Here is a 15,371-nt window from a genome sequence, read left to right as displayed (position 1 = left end):
AACAAACTAATACTGCTTTGATTTTGCTTCTTCCATTTCTTTTATTGAGGAAAAGAGACCAAGATTATGAATCTCACCTAAAAGTGATGTGAGCAGCACCAGCAACGTGTCGGTATCTCCTCCAAAGCATGAGACTGCACTTGTGAAGTTTTCACTGTAGTTCCACAGGGTTTTGCATATCAAACAAGACAGCTGCCAGTCTGCCGGCCCGAAGTCTTGCAAACAGTCAACTAACCTGTCAGTACCAAACAAAAACAGTGGTTTGCTCCATCTAATTTTCTCCTGAGTCCTTCAAAATCTGTAAGTCTAGAAATGTCAGCAAACTCTAGGAAAGTTTGCAGGAAAATTCTGTGTTAATAAACTTCAGATGCTGTTTTCTTCCTCAGTAACTTCACCCTTTTCATTCAGCGTAGTTCCCTAAGGATGTGAACATGCCTTTTGTCTACATGTACATGTGTATGCTGCCTGCACCTGTCCATCCCCTATAACTTTTTAACCCAATTGGCCAATTTCACTGACATGCATCATAAATGTAACCATTTCAGGGACACTAAAATTCTATCAAATTTCATTACGATTTGTGACTGTCTAAATGCTGTTACTGTTTTTCCTTCACAAATTTTCAGACACAGTACAAAAAATTTCAAATTTATGATTCTATATGCTACAGAATATATAATAAAAATTTCTCACATTTATTATTCAATTTGCCTGTAACTTGTTTTCACTCTACTTTTTCAGCTTTATATTGTAAGTTAACTAAAACATGGGAAGGAAGGATGAGAAGATTATGCATTGTTTACACTGTATAAAAAAGTAATTATATGATGTATGAACAGGAAAGCTTATTGTTTCATAAATGTGGGTTGGACCAACTGCTTTATAAGCATGGGAACATGATCTTTCATGTTCCTCCAATTAAGCTAGATCCGCTATTATCTGAACATCAAAGTTACAAGTGTTGCATCAAGATTTAATATCCCTTGTAATATCAGTGCCTTGAACTCCCAGAGAGAGGAGACTCAGGAGCTGTTCTCTGCCGAGCATGGCTACATCAGATAGTTCTCCCTACAGTACTAAGTAGTTACAAGAATTTCAACACACCATGTGGGATATCATGGTTCCTGAAGTAACCTTCACAGTCACACCAGATACACATTAAAGGTGCCTATTAACTGGAGCCCACATAGGATCCACTGAGTTGAGCATAAGTAGCTGCTGCAAAGCCATGCCTTAGTTGCTCTGTAGTATGGTGCTCTCCTCTGCTGTATATATCAGCAGGATCTTTGGGAGATTATTCTATGGGTTTTGGCTCTACAGCAGGCTAAACCACTTTAATGCCTCTGCAAAAAAATCCCCATATGAAAGGCTCTTTCTGGATGAACATTAGGTGTCAATTTATCTTCTATGCTGGCATCTTTATTACAAGTTACCAGCCCCAGTAAAAAACAATCCAATTGCAATGTTTTGGATAAACTACTCAAAATTGCCTTTTTCATAAGCACAATCAGGAACTTACTTTCCAATTCCTCCTTCTTCCATCAGAAAAGCTCCTTTGTTCTTATCTACTGTGAGATTGAGCAGAACTCCACAGGCAGAAAAACAGACATCGTGGTTCTTGGAATCAAGCAAAGCAATCATGAACTTGTATACTGGATTGTAAAGAAGGAAACAGTATTACTGGGAAGATGGACTTACCATACAAGTACCATTACAACACACTTATTAAAAATGTATCCTTAGAAAGCAGGATACCCTACCCAAAAACTTAGCCTTGTAGCATATTACTGTGACATTTGTAAAACAGGTGCATGACTGAGAGTATAACATCATGCAGAACAACAGTTTTATTTTAATTTATTTTATAAAAATACACTAAAGAAATGTGAAAATCCAATTCAGAAGACGTCAAGTTGACCAAACTGAATTGAAGTTTATTTCTTAAAAGCATCACCCTCCTTTCAATTGCATAGTCAGCAGAAACTGCTAGGATTTGGCATCTGGCACTGTTCTTCAATCTGAGTGGCAGGGTTGCCCCAGACAGCACTGAGTCCAGCTGCAACTGCTGCAGCCTGGGGCTCCCGTGGGAGACAAGCAAGAAGCAGAGGCTGGACGTGCAGCGTCTCGCAGCGCTTGCTGACACTGACTGGGGACGCTGTGGAGGCAACCCCAGCAAGGGAGTCAGTCTTGCCTAAAGGAGAGGCAGCCTCTCAGCTCTTCCTGAGCTTGGCACACTGTCCACAGCCTCTCCCAGCTGGAAAATTCAGTCCTTTGACTGAGACAGTTCACCAGCAACCAGCTACTAAGTGTCAGTTCTCCCTTTACCTCCAAAAATGGTGCTTTGTCCACACTTGATATAAAGGGTTGCATATTGTGGTGTATCACCTCGCTTTCAGCACTGACAGGTAGATACCAAGAAAATTTACAGTGAACTGGTGTCTAATTAAACTGATGACACACCCTCTGTGGATAGCAAGGAGTTGCCATTTTTCCCAAAGCTCTTTAGATACCCAAAGCAAAAGGACTTGAGAAGACTTGTATCCTACTTCACCCAGAGGCAAACAGGAGGTCTCTTTGTTGAGGCAGTGAAACAACTACATCTTACAAAGTGCTAACTAACTGCTGAACATGGTATCAAAAATATGTGATTATGAACCTAAATGAGAATTTAGTCAGATTTTCATTTTATATCATACCACTACTAACCTGTAGGATTTGGAAAGCTTGATGAGCGAAGGGAAATTTCAAAATTTGACTCTTTAGGAAAAACAGAGGTTTTATAGTATTTACCCTTGTGAAAGCACCATGGTGTATTTTGCTAATCCAATATTTCCATTTTAATGAAACTGAAATAAAATGGTGTTTATAATGACCACTATTGGATTCTAATGTTTGCCTAATTTGCAAAACATCAGGGAAGATTGCTTCTACCCTTTAACTGAGACAGCTTATTAACAATCTTTTCTTTTCAGAACCATGGACATTTAAAAACAGGAGTCGTACAAATGCAAAAGCAACTCACTCTTTTTCTGCATGATGAAGTCACAGACCTCATGATACTGGGAAAGATTGCCAAAGACTCTGACAGCCTCCACAACTCCATCCATATTGTCGCTCATTAACAGCTTCAAAAGCACTGTTGGTTTGCAGAGAAATTAAACAAAACCAATTACCTGTATATCACAAATACGTGCTTGGCTTCTTATCAATGAGTATCAGAAGCAAGCAGCAACAGCACTAAATATAAGAAATTTCTTATATTTAAGAAATATACAGTTGTCTGTCTGGTGGCAGTGAAGGGGGTGAGCTGATGGTAGAGCGAGAACTAAATTGTGTAGGGTTTTGAAGATGAGACAAAGAGCTCCAATATGGGGCTAAATGCAAAGGAATAAACAAAGAGTTATGGACACAGTCCAAGCACAGTTGTAATAATGGGAGCCAGGTTTGCTATGCATTTTTGAGTGGGCTCATGTGGAAATCCAGCAAGGCATAATTAAAAAAAAGTTGTAATATATAAGAGAATTAATTCAGATCCTGAACGGATGGTCTTATGGTCTTATTTGGTCTCCTAAAACTCAAATTATTTTCTGGCATTAGCTCTCTTTTCTCTCATTGCTGCTATAACAAGGAAGCACATTTTCTCTCAGCAGCTACTTAATATTGTCTCAATCCGCAGCATTCACTTCCTTGCTGCTTTCCTGCTTAGCAGCTTAATATATGATTAGTGTGTAACTTCAGCAGCAGAATGAGAACTTCAGCATTTCATAGGAAGAGCTATCATCATGGGGGGGTTTGCTGCATGGCAAAGGAGCGATGTTAAAGAAGTTACATTTATCAGTCTTCTGTGACTATGACACAAACCACTGAAATCAGTCCATCATATACAGGATTTAAATAAGTCAACCCTTAACCCTTCTACCACAGAAAAGTGAAGGAAATAAATATAGAATAGAGGTTGGCTTAGTTCCCATTACTTCTGTCTCTGAATGTTGCAATACTGAACATGTTTTGAACTTGTCTTAAAGAAACATCTGAAATTATTATTTTTTGTCTTTGGGAACCATCACTTGTATCAGCAAATATTCTCAAAATGTCTCCTGGAGGAGGAAGCCTGCTGGTCTTCCATCAAAGGGTTCTCTTTCCTCAGTTCAGGCAGAGGAAAGGTGATGGCACTAGTTTCACATGCTAACGACCAAAACAGAAGAGGGAGAGCAAATGGGACAGGCAGAGAAGTAATTTGTTTCCACATTTTCCAACCAGCAGTAAGAGGCAGCTGGCTTATAGGTGACAAAATGAGTCACGACAGAACAGCAGAACTGTTACCTCTACCAGTCAGGACACTAGGTTGACAGCCAGGATATTTTTTCCTACTCCTTGTTCTACCTGTTGTGCAAACTTCAGGTTCTGTCTCTCCCCCATGCCTTGTCTATTTAGACAGAAAGATATGCAAGACATAAACTCTACCTTTTGCACAACATTAACACAATGAGACCCAGAACTCAGCTGCAGTTCCTACACATCACTAAATTATTGCTGTCCATACTGTCAGGGGGGAGAGAATCCCCCAATACAATACTGCCAATGGATTTATAAGCCAGAAAGAGACAGAAATCAGATTTTGCAGGTACAGAAAGTACCGAGAAGGAAAAAAAAATCTTACTGTACTCTGATAAGTAAAAAGTCACATGATTATTTTGACTCAAGTATATGGATTTTTAACAAATCTAGCAAAAATTGCTACACAAAAAACAACATGACAAATTCCTTTGGGGAGTCAAGGAAGGGGTTTTGTCAACAACCCAGCTACTTTCATATAAGTCACAGAATTACTTTCCAAAAGAATCAGAAATCATTATGGGAAGAATTTAGCCCTATGAGCTTTATATTCCTACAATACGATATCACAAAACGCTATCAGTGTCTTTACTTTCTGTTATGTCAAAATATTTCCACTTTCTAAAAGCTATACAAAAAGTAGTATTTTAAAAGTCCTTACTTTCAGCAATGTGCAGCTTCTTGTCTTGAACCACAGAATTCTCCACCTGGTAGTAGGACAAATTGTTGATGGTTGTGGCAGCATTGATGACCAGCTCTTCACAGTCATCGACGGACTTGTATTCTGAGAGTCAAAACCCACAAAATATATGTAGATTCACACGCACACGATTCTAACTTAGGAGTGCATTAGATCTCAAAAGCAAACTGAGTAATAGTTTACATGGCCACTATTATAGTCAACTATTCTGTTTTTCAGGAACATGGCAGAAGCTAACAGGAACACCTGATCCAAGAATGGCAATACAAAGTCACTCTTTACAACTATCAATTTAGAGAAACCATTGTGAGTAAGGAAACGATTTAAAATCTAGATAGTTAAGGCATTTTACAGAACCTATTTGCTATTTTAAGATGGCACTGAGGAGAATCCACATGCAGAAATAGGGCTATGGGACAGACACAGAGAAATACCAAGGACTATTATACTGAAATGTTAGGTAGCTTGAAAAAAAAATTGGATAAAAAAAATCTTTAACAATATTTGAAAGATTCTCTTAGAGTTCCTGACAGAATGTTAACCAGTGTAAAATCCCATCTGTAAGTCTGAAAGTTGTGTATACCGATTTATCTGAGGTTTCTGGCCTCAGAAACCAAGAGTGAAGGAAATAAAAGAGGGGAGAGAGAACATTTTGTAGTAAACTGACTGATGTAGTAAACTGAGTGCTCAAGAAGAGGGGAGGCTAGCAGAGAGAAGCTTTGAAGCTCAAAAGCATTTACACAATGATTAAGACATTGAGACAGTTTCAACCCATGAGAGAGAATGCAGTTGTGAGTCTGCCTTCTCTAATCCCCCATGACTATAAGATAGTGTATAATCATGTTGATTGTCTTCACGTAATATTTAATGTTCTCATCACAGAGTAAAATACACTGAGCTGTCTGAGATGTATCTTGTCAGTGCTAAACTCTGTTACAGGGACAACAAACCCAGTCCTACTCTGTAATTAGATTTACAAAGGGATCGGTAAGCGGTAAAGGAACTACAGTCCTAAGCCTCCATTTGGCAGGAGAGGGACACGCTCTTCCATCCAAAAGAGCTAAAAGGTTGGAAAAAGAAGAAAAAAATATGAGAAATTTCTTTGAGCAGGCTGAAAGTTATGGGCGCAGAGAACAAAAAGAATACTTAATTGAGAACAGTCACAAAAAATGCAAACCTTAAAAAAAATACCACCACCAAACACATCTATGTAGCACCTGACAAGAACAAACTTCCCTTATTAATGAACTCTCAGTGAGATGCGTTTAAAATAAAATTTGTTTTCTTATCCTAATGATCATATCTGCAAATCTAATCACTGAATTAAACACTTCTGCAACATCTTTCCCCAGATACTGAAAAGTCTGTATCAAAGCAGCAATGCATCCACTGTCTCAAACAGGCCTCCTATGTAAAATAGGTTATGAATATCAGCAAACTGACTTTGGGTTTTTTTGCAGTGAAAAATCCTGAACTCTCATTATAGGCTGAAGGAAGATAACAAACACAACGTAGATTTTATTACCTAGTACTGTAACAAGTAATTCAACAACACGATGAGCAGCTGCCAGGGTGGCTCCTACGCTGGGATGAATCGAGAGATTGGCCAGCACTCTTATCAGTTTTATCATAACATCTTCTGCTTCTGAAGGATGCTTTAGGTGTTTTTTTCCTTTTTCTTCTCTATCATGGTACCATGTCTGTGCATTCAAATCAAGTTCGTAGTAGGTTTGGAATAATGATGTCAAGGTGTTAACGCTTCCTTTTTCCTTAAAAAATTGCTCACGGGCCTGGTTATTCTTTGCTGTTAAATTACCAAGAATGAAGACGATACGGATAACTAAATCCTGCAGTAAAATAAATAAAAAACCCATATTACATGGAAAACATCAGAAGGTATGAGCTGCTTAAAACGATAATACTTCATTTGCTTCACAATTCAGGTAATAGCACATCCAGAATGACTGAAGAATTCCAGATACAGCACCTAGAAATAATTTTTTATGCTACCGTTTTCATTACCCAAATCACATAAGAAATCAAAAATGTCTGAGAGAACTAGGATAGCATTGGGGTAATTACTAATGGGATATACTTAGTATAGGTCATCTATTTTTACCAAGCCCACAGTAATCTTAAAACGTCTTAAAACAGCACTTTATATAACTAGAACAATCATATGGACTAGAGTTTACTAATCTTTCAAGTGTCAGCTGTGATGTGCAAAGACCACAACCTTTCCTCCTCTGGGCCTCGTAATGATTGTAGAGGTTAAACTCCGTTCCACTGAGTTATTACTGTTAAAGCCATATTAGATCTTACTCATTTCATGGTTAATTTCAATTGCTTACAGATAGCCAAATTATTTGTTCCAGATTTTTACCAGAAATGTAATCTAAGTTGACTGGTCTGTTATTCTCCAGTTCCTCCTGTTTCTTCTTTTAAAAACAAGAGCCCTACAACCTTGAAATTCTATACAATTTTTCAAGAATCTCAGTGATCGGAATCCCCTTTCTGTTCTTTTGTAAACACCAAAGGTAAATTGCATCAGGCCTAGCTGTTTTGAAGACATTTAAATATGCTCCAGTTCATTTTTTAGTGATAAATGAACTTAGGCTGAAGTACAGATTATTCATTCGGTCATACTTAACCCTTTCAAAAAAGAAGTAAAAAAAGGCATTCCACAAAAAAAAGCATTTCACTATTCTCAGTGACATCTGTCAATAATGTTCACGTTCTTCTGAACACTAGAGCAATTATTTCCTTATTGTCTCCTTACTCTACTATAAAAAGTTTTCTTGTTTCTTTTTATGTCCCTTTTTGGTTGCATCTCATTTTGTGGTGTTTTTTTTCTATTTTGATTTTTTGTGCTCTTCCTACCCTTTTATTCTTATCATTGCTAAGTGATAAGTATTTTTATAACGTATCTCGAGATCTCATGATTTAACCAAGTTGCTCTCTTAAAGCACTTTCTAGCCTGATCTTCAGTGGGATAGAGAATTGTACATACTGAGATAAAGCCTTTCTGTGGCAAGACTAGTGGATCCTAACTGAATGGCATTTAACAACATACCCATCTTTTTCTTACCCAGTATTATGAGACAAGAAAAAAAAAATTCTGAAAGTCTGAAGTGGTCCAAGTTTAAACTAATTAAAACATTTGCCTCTGTCACTTGCATCAAAACCTACTCATTTCCAAAAAGAAAAATCTGTAGCTTTATCTTAACAGTGCAGGTAAAGTAACAGCATTTCTTCAAGTATATCAGGGCCATCTACCCTTACAGATGCACTTGCACTAACCTAGAATTTTGCTAAACAATTTACATGCTGTTTTTCTTCAAATATCTGAATTATATTTACACATATTCTAACCCTCCCTAGTATTAATAATGTAAGTTAACCAGGCACTGTTGAACTCTGGTGAAGTATACATACTAATCCTGAAGGAAAAAAAGATGTGTAAGCAGCAAGTCCTTCTTTCCTACAGGCCTTCACCAGTAAGTTCCAGGTTTTAAGCCTCTGCCACAAGACATTGTCAATAACATCCTCTCGGGAACATGAGTGCTATCATCGTACATGAGAAGCAGCAGTCTCCTAAGTGAGGAAAAGGTTCTCACATCCATATATTTAATTTTAGTATCACTCTGTAGGACCTGCTTCCACTTTTTTTAACTAGGCATCATATTTTTTGCTAGCATCTAAATGTCATCAAGACAAATTTTTATGAGCATTCTTACTGACTAACCACTAAGAGCTTTCACCTTTGCTGGCATAACACCCAATTCACACAGGCTGTAAAAATTTGAAACAAACAACTGATGAATCAGAAGAGAGAACTGAAAAAAGCAGGCAGTCTAGTTTGACTCGTTTATATTGACTTTCTAATTTTGGTCAAAATGGTATCAGCCCAGCAACAGCTCTGCCCAATCAGGAAACAGACAAACAGGTACCGCAAAGCAATCAACTGATATTTTGAGAAGTGTGATCTCAGCTGTGCTTTCCACCTACAGCCGAGCAAAACAAACTTATAAAACACTTCTTTTTTAGCTAAGCATATCCGGTTTTAATAGAATAGTATCGAAGATTCATTATCTTCCAGTGAAAATTTAACTAACAGAGTCAAAGAGGAAAGCTGGTATTGCCTTCTCCCGACTAGTACAATGCTCATGGGTTTGTATTATTTTTGGCTATATTTTTTTAAATGCTCATGGGTAAGCACTGCAAGAGTAAAAAACACATCTCAAAATTTCTGTGTAAAAAGTACATGCAAAGTTGAATGACATTTTGAAACTGCTTGCAAGACTAAACCTGTGCAAGGCCCATGGGCCTTTCTGTACACAGCAAAAAAACAAACAAACATAATAAGTGAGATTACTATGCATCTCCACATTTTTTGAGTATTAACTGCATATGGAATTTCAGACATTCTTGCACATTTACAGAAAAATTACATTTATCAGATCAGTTTATATAATATGGAGGTTTTAACATGTATCACACTAAAGATAAATTAAAGACAGGAATTACAGTCAGTTATTTCATCTTTTTAGAGTGAGGCATTCATGTGAGACATGCTGTCCACAGAGTACCCAAACCTGAGTGGAAGGCTATATATGAGATTACACAGCTTCACTTATACAAACAAATTGGAAGAAAAAATCAATAAAAACTTGAGAAGATGGTCTCTTTTTTTGCTGCTATCTGTGAAGAAACTATGATATTTTTGTTTTTAAGGTGGTAGTGGCACCACATACTCAATCAGCATTTAACTGTTATTCTTCTGGCAACTGGAACATTCACATTTGATCACAGATATGAAAGATTTCTTCACTTATCTACTTGTAAAAATCTATTCCTTGCACTGCCCTAGTAGCAAAGGTACCTCATGTACTTGCTGAGTCACAGAACTTGACAACAGTTTACCTTGGCAATTAAAGTATACCTGCCTTTCAGTGTAAAGCCTGATGAACAGAGGTACAAACAGTACAGGCTTACTTATCAGTAGGAAAGGAAAGCAAATTAGGTCAATAGTTTCTAACTAAAACAAGTTAAATAAGGAAGGGGAGTCCATTCCAGAGTCTGTGTATGCTGGCCAAGTACCTGTTGTTACTTTATTTGATGCCTGTGCCCTCAGAAGGGGAGGGATAGTACAAAATAAAAGGTCAGATGCCAGCAGCTGTGTTCCTATTGAATCACCAGCTGTAAATGAAATGTGCTTTCCATGTTACACAAACTTCAATGGAGTTAGTCAAAATTCTACCATCTGCCCTGTTNAATTTACACTTCACTTCCAAATTTGTATTTCTGCTTTATTATGCACCTTGGAAAGAAAATCTGGGAGTTCTCTTTGCAAGGTCTGATAATCTACTTACAGACAAAATTGCAGTAGTTACACCATCCTGGAGCTAATCTCTTGCAAACACAGTATGGATTCATCTTGAAGTGATGTTCTATCTGTGAAAGTTCTTGTTCAAACCCAGAAATAACAACTGACACAAAATGAAACTCAATTTAAAGAGAAAAAAAAAAAGGCTGGGGTGGGGGGGGGAATGTGCTTAGAATGGTGTAGAATAACCTGGAAGTATCGAAAGCAAACAAAGTTCTTGACTGAGGAATGTGAAATAAAGAGCAAAGAGGAGAAGCTTTGCCATAGTGATAGCAGGGAGTACTTTGTCAGTAAAAAGGGAACCCCCTTCCCCCCCACATACGACTATATGGATGTATTTGATAAGGAGAGGCCATTAGAAGTATGTAATTATACTTCTGTGTATCCACATCACAGGATCCTACCTGATAATTTCTACACCCCGAAATATGATCTGTTAAGCTAAACTTTTCAGAAAAGGATTCATTTGCACTTAGTGACTTTTAGCAACTCATGTTCTTGGTTTGTTTGTGGACACCTGGAGATCTGAGAAAGGTAACAAAAAAAAGCAAGCACGGTGTCACCAGAACAACATTTGATGAAAGGCAGTGTACGTTCTCTAAAAAAAAAATTTCAGAAGTCAAATGAACGGGAAAAAAAGTTGAAAACCACATCCCTCACAGTATTACTCTGATTACTGATCTCTCTAGTTAAAATCTTTATTCTTATTACTAGTTTAAATTCGTACAGCTTTAGCCACTACTTCTTATTAGCTCTTTTTTCTAGATTAAAGACTAGTATACTAACAGAAATGTCTTCCTTGTACAGATTCTATGAATAGGCAGCTTGCTAATGGTCTGACCTTTGTCACGGATAAATTAATTTGCTTGGGTTTTTTTAACTCTAATCATTCCTTAGCTCTTTTCAGAGGTGTTCCCAAACTTTCAGCGTCTTTCGTAGAAATTAATACCAAAAACTAAGGCAACATATTTTAGTGAGAGTGTCTCAGCAAGCAGTAATATCTTCTTCTTATTTGATACTCTAGTATTTACCTATCTAGTAATTACATACATTCATTTGCATCTTTTGATACATCAGAACAGCAGGCTTCTATATGATACACACCAATGAAGGCTGGTTGACTACAAACTTTGAGCTCTATGTTCCTCATAATTTTATTATCAGAGTATATATCACATATTCTGCACTTTTCTTACCATTTTTGCTTTTTCTTTCAGACAAAGAAAAAAGGAAAAAAGGAAAAAAAATCACAACTAAAGTATTAGGAAGATGCAAATACACTGTCAGCTCGGCATACTATCAGAAATATTGTAGGGAAAGAGTGACATTCTGTGGTTATTCACATTTGTCAGGAGGGAAGTTCCTTCAGAGTTGTCAGAATATTTATCCTAAAGTTGATACTCCCTTTTGGAAAAAAAAAGCTAATTCAGAGAGAATGAATAATCAGTTATGAATATGCATGTGCACACACAAAACACAGGAGGAAAATCTTATATTTTTGCTCTTTAATGGTCAATTACTATATTCCCTTTTTTAACTGTCCTGGGCACTATTATAATGTTGGGCTAGATGAAGGAGGAATACAACTAAAAATATTATTTGTAAATGCAGGAGAAAAGAGCCAAATTATCAAGGCAAGTTCTTTGTAGGGTTACCTTGACAAGCACTTCAGCAGAAGTGATGGCATAAACAGCACTCAATCTCCTTTCCACTCACAATTTATTTTCTCACCTATTGTTTCCTCAGTATTTGTGATCAAGGAAGTATTTGTGTGGTTGTTCAACAAACTAGACTGGAAAGCAATGCAGGTGATAAGAAAGGACTGGGATTCCTTTTTTTCGGTTGTAAAGCTATTGGAAGCTGGGTCAGTTCTCTGACATGATGTATTGCGCTGTCACACAAACTGTCCTCAGTCCAAATGAGGGACGGTACAGTAGGAAAAAGTGAGTAACCAAAACACAAAGAACACTTAGGTCAGCACTGATGACCATTTCTTTAGAAGCAAGCAATAGATAAAAGAAACACACCCCTGCCCCCAATAACAAATCAGACTGTGATGTCACTGAGCAGAGTATCAATAACACTCTCAAGGCACATAAAAGGCAAACATGTATATCTAAACCAAACAGAGCTGCAACATTACACTATATTGTGAAGAGCCTGTGATTGCCTCTGGGTATTACATGACTTATATTATATGACTGACTGAAATAAGTTCTTGGGAGCTCATCACAGCCAAAATACCAGACAGAAAGACCAGTCACTGCATGCAGATACGCCTTTACCTAATAAATAAAGCCAAAACAAAGTGGGAAAATTCCCTGCAGTTACAGGCCTCATCTGTGACAACCTTCCCCACTGCAGGAATCCTAAGAGCCAAAAGGGCATTCAATAGCCTGAAATGAGTGGGGGTATTTTGGGGGGAGTGGCGACAAGAACTAGTCTCACAAGCAGAAGTCTGCTTGCTCACAGAGGACCACAAACTGATTTGGGACCCACTACCTGGTAGATGCATTTGGAAAGAAAGCTGGGCAGATCCAGGCACAATGAACCCGATAAATGTGGACATATCCTTAGAGAGGACAATAAGGCAACACCAATCTATTCTTCATTTAATAAATTGTTTCTGACAAACTGATTGTTAAATCAAACAGCAGTGTGCAAATTACAAAAGAAAATCAGTCCAGTTCTTCTAACTGATGCAAGAGATGCAAAAATAATAACAAATCTTTTCAAACACATCAGGACCAGGAAGTTTGTCAGAATCTGCAGAACTAATTGATGATCAGGATAAAACAGAAGCACTCAGAGAAGAAAATGTCATTGCAGAGAAGCTAAATGAGTTCTTTGCATTGATTCATGCCCACTCTGAAAGCAATTCGGGACATCTCAATGCTACAGCCTTCTTCAGGAAAGACTCATCAGAGGATCTGTCAAAAAACTCAAGCAATCACAATCGTTAAAGATTTTAAGGAACAAACTGACAAAATAAAGAGTAACATATCACCAGGACTGGATAATTACCCAACAGTTCTAAAAGAACTAATTAATGAAATAGCTTAATTACTAACAGCAATTTGCAACCTCCTGAAACTGCTTCTATGCTTAGGAACTAGAAGGGTAACACACGCGAAAACATCCCAAGTGAGATTCCAGCCTGGTGTCTGGACTAGATAAATTAATACAGACCACAAAAAAGAACAAAAAAATGTGTGGACAGCCAGATAAACACAATCAGCTTTAAGGCTTCTAAGACCCATCTGAGATCACCACGGGGCTTTCCAGGAGACTTTTAACAGTCACTCACCAAAATCCTAGCAAAACTAAGGACTCACACTGGAAGGGAAAATGTCTTGGTACAGATAAATTATTAGAGAATGGAAAACAGGGTAAATTAGTAGTTCCTGTAATGGAGGAAGATGACCAGTGGAATTACAGAGTGTTCTGTGCTGGGATCTGTTATGTTCAACTTGTCCATAAACAACATAGAAAAGTGGGTGGCAGCAGTGATATGGGAGAGTTTCCTGACTTCACTATGATATTCAAAGTAGCAAAGATGAAGGCTGACCAAAGAGCAGAAAAAGGATTTGTAGTCAACTGGTAATAAAATACGCAAAAATTTAAATGCAGATGAACATGAAATGATGTATGGGAAAAAAAACAGAGCAAACATACCTTCATGTATAAAATGACTGCCTTTGAATCAACCATAACCACCTGGACAGCAATCCTGGGGTTAATGACAGATTCTTCATGGGAGTTCAATGCTCACGGGAGGTCAAGAAAGCAAATAAAATATTAGGAATTATTGGGAAATAAATTTATGCAGGCATGGAAATCTATGACATGGCCACATCTTAACTGCCATGTTCTGGTTTCCGCAAAAAAGAGACAGGAATCAGGATTGTAAAATGCCCTGAGAAAAGCAACACGGATACACAGTGGTATGGAATAGTCTCTATATCAGAAAGGTCTAAGAAAGGACTCTTCAGCATGAAGAAGAGATAACTCAAAGAAGATATGATAAAGGTCTAGAAAGCCAAGGGAGGTGTGAAATGAACAATGGGCTTAAATATTCACTGCCTTTTCAAAACAAGAACCAGAAGGTATCAAATAAAGATAGTTAAGCAACAAAAGGAATTACTTGCTCTGGTAACTCCTTGCCAGTAGATCTTTAACATGTTTATATGGGGTAGAGAAGAGACTCTAGAATTTCACAGAATAAAAGCCAACTGAGGTTTATTTCATACACAGCTGGCTGAGGATGTTTCCAAACTGGAAAGAGCTGGAGGTCTGGTAAGTATACACAGGGAGTATCACACATGCTTGTTTTTTTTGTTCTCTAGACATCTTTCACCATTGCCGAGTATGAACAGTAGACTGGATGAACTGTTCATGTGATCCAATGTGATTATTATTTTGCTGAATGGGCAATTACTGCATCCAGTGATGTCAGATTCTTAAACAAATGTTTCCTAATTTAAAAAGTTGGATACTTTGAAGTATAAAGGGATTTTGTTATACAACAGGCACAAGATTGCTTCGATACAAATTTTAGTATCACACCCTGTGTTTGTGCACTTAGGATTGAAAATAGATTCCTAACTGATAAAACATTACACAGGAGCTGGCAGGGCCCCAAAAGGGCACCTAAGCTCAGATAGCGCCTGCAGTATTGACAGAAGCTACTGCCCTATTTAGGCAATGTGCCTGTTCCAAAAGCATGGCCTTCTTGTGACTTATGACAATAACCACAGCCTGAGGAAGTCACCTTTTATATAGTTTATCTGAAAACTTTAGAGATGATAATGATGTGAGAAAGCGGAAGAGCATCTTGCTAGAAGATTTCTCAAGATGGGCAAAAGTCTACAATGCTGACTAGAAACAGAAGCGTGAAAGTTCATCCTGCAAGACAAGCTCTACAAGAATACTTCTGACAGCTTTCACAGC

General features: G+C 37.6%; 1 protein-coding gene across 9 annotated transcripts in view; it reads right to left on the bottom strand.

Annotated features, from left to right (window-relative positions):
• ARMC2 (armadillo repeat containing 2) overlaps positions 1–15,371 on the bottom strand; it is a 76,537-nt gene that overhangs the window by 16,944 nt on the left and 44,222 nt on the right. For 8 of the 9 annotated variants that reach the window (XM_017827857.1, XM_017827841.1, XM_017827801.1 and 5 more), the window contains 5 exons: positions 6,561–6,882; positions 4,997–5,119; positions 3,023–3,136; positions 1,520–1,652; positions 78–235 (listed from right to left, as the gene is read on the bottom strand). In XM_017827857.1, coding sequence (XP_017683346.1) covers positions 78–235; positions 1,520–1,652; positions 3,023–3,136; positions 4,997–5,119; positions 6,561–6,882 — 850 coding nt within the window. Of the gene's footprint in view, positions 1–77; positions 236–1,519; positions 1,653–3,022; positions 3,137–4,996; positions 5,120–6,560; positions 6,883–15,371 lie in introns of those variants that run through there. The other variant, XM_017827864.1, reaches the window with a different exon arrangement.

This window comes from Lepidothrix coronata, unplaced genomic scaffold, assembly GCF_001604755.1.
Source record: "Lepidothrix coronata isolate B3197 unplaced genomic scaffold, Lepidothrix_coronata-1.0 Scaffold5, whole genome shotgun sequence".
In the NCBI taxonomy this organism is placed as follows: domain Eukaryota; kingdom Metazoa; phylum Chordata; class Aves; order Passeriformes; family Pipridae; genus Lepidothrix; species Lepidothrix coronata.
Note: the sequence above shows the minus strand (reverse complement) of the source record. Positions and strands in the feature narration are given on the sequence as shown.